At 26.0% G+C, this 5,443-nt stretch overlaps 3 protein-coding genes across 3 annotated transcripts; all 3 read right to left on the minus strand.

The window, feature by feature from the left end:
* Nucleotides 1–309: 309 nt before the first annotated feature.
* Nucleotides 310–903, minus strand: EHI_058660 (Ras-like protein 1, putative; the record flags this gene model as incomplete). Its single annotated transcript, XM_645195.1, has 1 exon — nucleotides 310–903. The coding sequence occupies one exon, from the start codon at nucleotides 901–903 to the stop codon at nucleotides 310–312; it is 594 nt and encodes a 197-aa protein (XP_650287.1).
* Nucleotides 904–2,735: 1,832 nt separating this feature from the next.
* On the minus strand, nucleotides 2,736–4,344 carry EHI_058670 (uncharacterized protein; the record flags this gene model as incomplete). The annotated part of the gene is made up of 6 exons (XM_644833.2): nucleotides 2,736–2,929; nucleotides 2,983–3,253; nucleotides 3,307–3,583; nucleotides 3,659–3,753; nucleotides 3,807–4,130; nucleotides 4,210–4,344. 6 exons carry the CDS (start codon nucleotides 4,342–4,344, stop codon nucleotides 2,736–2,738), a joined length of 1,296 nt encoding a protein of 431 aa, XP_649925.2.
* Nucleotides 4,345–4,721: 377 nt separating this feature from the next.
* On the minus strand, nucleotides 4,722–5,417 carry EHI_058680 (splicing factor, putative; the record flags this gene model as incomplete). Its single annotated transcript, XM_645192.1, has 1 exon — nucleotides 4,722–5,417. The coding sequence occupies one exon, from the start codon at nucleotides 5,415–5,417 to the stop codon at nucleotides 4,722–4,724; it is 696 nt and encodes a 231-aa protein (XP_650284.1).
* Between the last annotated feature and the right edge of the window lie 26 nt (nucleotides 5,418–5,443).

The raw sequence follows: 5,443 nt of genomic DNA on the forward strand, positions 1-5,443 counted from the left end.
GAATAAACGAAATACACTGTATTAATTCTTGTTTGTGTTGTGTCTTGTATGTCAACACTAACTTGTTTTTTTTGTAAATGACATATAGTGTGCTTCGTGAAAATGAAGGTCATTTAGTATTGAAACTTGGTCAAACTACACTCTCTTAATAATTAAATAAATTATTTATTTTAACCAATTGTAATGAATGATTTATGCCATAATTACTCACATGTATTATTCAACAAAAGCTATATTTTGTATTAAATAAATAAATATTACATTGAATAGTATATAGATAAACAACTAACTTAAAAAAACTTCATTTCTTCAAAATAAACAACACCCTTTCTCCTTTTTAGGTTTTTCTATTGTCCAGATTTCTTCTTCTATAGAATATTTATATTCAACTACATTTCTTGTTATTATATCAAAGATTTGATTAATGTTTTCATTTGTTTTAGCACTGCATTCAAGAAATGGACATTTGACACTATCTGCATATTCTATACCGTCTTCTTTCGTTACCTGTCTTTCATTTTCTAAGTCACATTTATTTCCAACTATAATAATTGGAATTACTTCATTCTCATCTTTGTCTTTAACTCGATAAATCTCTTCATAAATTCCTTTCATTTCTTCAAATGATTCTTTTGATGTAATAGAATATATTAATATAAACCCATCGCTCTGCTTTATGTATAAGTCTCTCAATATAGAAAACTCATCTCCACTACACGGATCAGCAACATCTATTATAATAGAAATATCATCAACTTTCATTACCGTTCGATACTCATCTTCAATACCTGGGTCATACATTTTAAAAAAATGTCCAGAGAAGAATCGGATTAAGATTGAAGTTTTACCAGAATTAATTTTTCCTAATGCAACCAATTTATATGGATTACCACTAACACTCATTTGAAACTAACTCTTTTATTAGTTTTTTATAAATCGTTTTTATAACTATGTGAATTAATTTGAATTTTTGAATATTCTTTAAAGTATTTAACACCATTACTTCATATCTTTTTATTCGTTTGATTATTTTATTTTTTATTCAAAAAAAAAAATGTTTTAGTTATTGTTTTTAATAATGTACTTCCAATTTCATATTCTTTTTATTGTAATTAACACACTGAGTTTTTTTGCTTCACTTTATTTTTGTTGTGTTATTTTTTAAAATTGGATTTAGTTCTAATACCATCTCATCAACTACAGTAATGTTTGATGGGAATAGCTATCTAACAAACCAATGGAACTAAAAGACAGTGATGTTATATGTTTTATTAAGACTAAGCAATGTAATTATTGAAGTGATAGTCTTTTTAATTTTAAAAAACTTCCTCAAAAAACATAAGCCAATTTATACTTCTTTTACTCCTTTTCATTATAATTCCTATTTTTGGGGGATATTCATAACTTGGATTATTAAAAAAGCTTTATTTTAATACGCCATGCCTTCCACCCTCTTTGCTTACAGCGTCATTTCTCATATTCTTGATATTCTTTAGACTTGTGTCATCTATAAAATACTCAATTTGTTATTAAATGTTCAATGAAGAATTAATTACAACAAATCACATTCTGATAACATACTAAATATCCAACAAACTATATTTTCTTCTAAATCACTAGAATAAATAACAATATTCCTATTTCAAAGATAGACTTGCATCTAATGAAATGACAAGAATCTACACCTTTTCAAATTCGTCATTTGACTGAGAAAGAATAAAGATATGTGATAAAACCAATACATTAAAACATAAAACCATTATTTTTGACAAAAGTGTTATTTATAAATCAGTTATTTTTATTATTTAAAAAGAACCAAATTTTCTATTCTATTAACTTCTATGAGTCAATTATAACTACAATACGTGTTTTCAAAGGAATAAACAACAATTCAAATGTCTTAAAATAAACAACAACCCAATAACGTTTTCAATCTCGTTGTGTGTTATACTACTTATTTATTATCTTCTTTTCTAAAACTCTTCAAAAATAATCCAAATCCAATGAGAAAACACTAATTTCAATATTTTAAACAAAGAAAGGAAAGTTCAGGTAAAAAGAGTTTGTTATAAATAAAATTAGATTCAACACCAACAACAATATTTTCTGTGCTTTTTCAATAAGATAAAGAAAAGTACAGAAATAACCTGAAAAAACACGTCAAATGAAATTTACAAAGGGGGGTTGAAAGACTTAAAGCAAATTCCTAAAAATACAATACTTAACATTAACTTTTTATTATTTCTTAATAAAAAAAAAATACTTACCAACTTCATTCATCTTATCATGCAAACCACACAACCTCCTAACACTGAAAAATATGGAATGATGAGAAAATCTCTCAATAGACAACGTCATTACTTTGATTCAGCTGAATGGAGCATTAGAAATAGTTTATCTCCTGAAGCTAAATCTATCAACAAAGAAGAATTTCCAGTTGAGTCACTTCAACCATATGATATTGTTATGTTAACACAGTCTAAGAAAGAACAAACGTCCAGTCCATTTTCAAAGTCTCAGAAGTGTGTACATAATTGAATAGAATTCTGGTGTATGTATTAAAAAAGAGGGTTTGATATAATAAAGAGAAATACAATTATTCATTCTTTTTTATGTGGTGAAGAAATTTAATTTCCTCTCATTAATATTTAATTAATTATTCTTCTTCTTATTCCTTTTTTTTGTAGTGAGAATATAAAAATGATTTTAAACCCAAAAATGACAATACATACTTTTCAATAGAGAATAAATGAAGCTGATTGACTAATACTTTGACTTTCAATTCCATTTGTTAAATTACTCATCACTGAATTATTTCCATCATTTCCAGAAATTACTTCATCAGCTCCACTTGACTCATTTTTTAATTGATCTTTTTCATTTAATGTATTTAAACATTCATTGAGATATCGAATCTCTTCATTGACATCTAATAATTAAATATTGACAATAACTCAATTAAAACAAATAAGAAGAACAAACCTTTAATTCGTTGTTTGATAACTGACATTTTATATAATACTCCTGATTTTTCATTAAAGTTGTTAATACTCAATTGATTAATTTCATTTACTATTTGTTTAAATCTCTTTGTCATTGGTTGACTTGAATTGAAATATATATCAATTAACTGTTGACTTTCTGGTGAAATATAATTTCTTATTTCATCAATAGACTTAGACAATTTTACAGTAAGTCCAACAGTTGGTACTTTCCATTGAATAACACAATCTTCTTTTTCTGTTTGAAGATTCTACATAATGTAAATTAAACTTAATCATTCATTTCTATCAAAATTAAACAAACTAATATTCTTTGTTTTAAATAGTCCATTTCTTGGTTAATATCTTTAAACTCTTTTTCTATTAATTGACTCCATTCAGTTTGTTTTGGATGAATATAATTATCAATAAACAGACTAATAACTTCCATCGTTTGTTTTTCTGTTGTTGATTTGCTTGGAACTAGTCGAATCTTTTCAAGAATAATTCCAATCATAAACACTTCAAATGCTCGACAATGTTGTAATGGATAATCATAAAATGTAATTTTGACAAGTTCATGAATGAAATATTTGAATGCTCTGTTTTAATAAGTATTAATATTATTGTTTGTTAGTCATTTAGACTTACAACACAAACCAAAACAAAGAACAAACGGTGTGTATTTTGATAAATCTGTAATCTCTTTGATAATAATACGAAGAAGTTTAATTAATTTCTTTATACTCTTTGTAATAGACTTATCATCATTCTAAACGTATTAATCAAATGTATTGGTAGGTAATATCATTAATAATAACAAACACTAAATTTATACTTTGACTTATGTACTTTTTGTGTAATAGAAAGTACAACATTTTCAAAAAATGTATCCATTTCTTTCATTGCAAACATTTGCATCATAATATCAAAACAAGAATTAGAATCAAATATTAACAATACTTCTTCAATGTTAGAAATAACTTCTCTTTTGACAATATACTCAATCAATTCAGCAAGTCTTTCATTTTCTACAAAATATGAAAATAGTAATTGTGAATTAGACATATTCGTTTCTACTCCCATTGAAATGTGTATCATTGTTTTGAATGTTGCTTCTGGTATATCATTCATTAAAGGAATAAGTAACTATGTGTTAATTTATCTATGCTTTTTCCAAGTTTAAAATGTTATATACATGACAGTCAACAACTAAAAAAAAACAAACAGAAGTCCACGCATTATTGTCATTGGCAAATCTAGTTCTTGGTGTAAGTTTTGATGAACAGGAATTAGACCTTGATAATCTGGAAATTCTTGGAGAGAGTCCGAGATAAGAGGTGTTACGTCTCAAAGAACTCATTTGATATTAATATTTGAGAGTTTTATTATAAAGAAAATATGAAAATAATAAATAATAAACAATAATAAAAAATACCAATTTCTTTAAATTATGTAATTGTTTAATGTCTATTAATTAATGTACTCCTTTGGATTATCCTTTCTTTCTTATATTCAAAACCTTTGATTTGTCTAGTTAGTTGATTGACTTATTGAAGGAGAATGAATCAAATAAAATTTCGTATGAACCAAAAAAAGAAAAACTTTAGAAAGTCAGATAAAAATGGTATTTGATAATTCAAAAGAATCAATTGTTTCTATTGGTTTGATGATAGTAGCATTTTTATTCATTTAAAAGAATAAGTGACTTATATGTTCTTTTTTAGTAAAACAAAGAATTTATTTTTGTTGGGATTTCATTGTTTTAGATGAAAGTTCTATTTTCATATGTTTATCCATTTCACTTAATGGTATTAAACGATGACAAAGAGGACATTCTTGTTTCACTTCTCCATATTGATTTCCTTTCTTTATTTTAGTTATTTCATCGTTATCATTTTGATTTTCTTCTTCTTTAGTTTCTTGTTTTATTTCTTCTTCAGTGTTTTGTTCCATTTCATCCAAGAATATATTTTGGTGTTCTGTCTCAATAAAGTCATTGAAGTCTATCGTTTCAACAACTACAAAGTCATTCCAATTGATAGAAAGATTTAACTCCTCCTCTCGCTTTTTATCTTCTTCGTTTTTCTTTTTTATTTCTTCAATCTCCTTTTCATAGTCTGCTCTCATCTTAGAGTATTTAATGAGAATTTGTGTATTTCCCATTGTTTTGTTTAGAAATTGAATGTACTGTTGTTTTGGATGAAGACATTGATTGTACGATTCACATAATTGAGCGAAATAAGGATAATTTGGATGGTTTTTGTGAAGAAATGCAAACGTAGGATTCTTCTGTTCTCGTTCAGCAAGGGTTTTTACAAAATTACTTCCATTTCTTGCCGTGTATTGAGCTGTCAGTTTAATAATTTCATCTTCTTCTTGAGTTATGTAAGGTCGATGAATTTCAAATCTGTTTTTTATTGGTCGTGGTGGCATCAACAAATAAGACTCAAATGTTATTT

This window comes from Entamoeba histolytica, genomic scaffold, assembly GCF_000208925.1.
Source record: "Entamoeba histolytica HM-1:IMSS scf_1104750517139 genomic scaffold, whole genome shotgun sequence".
Classification (NCBI taxonomy): domain Eukaryota; phylum Evosea; order Mastigamoebida; family Endamoebidae; genus Entamoeba; species Entamoeba histolytica.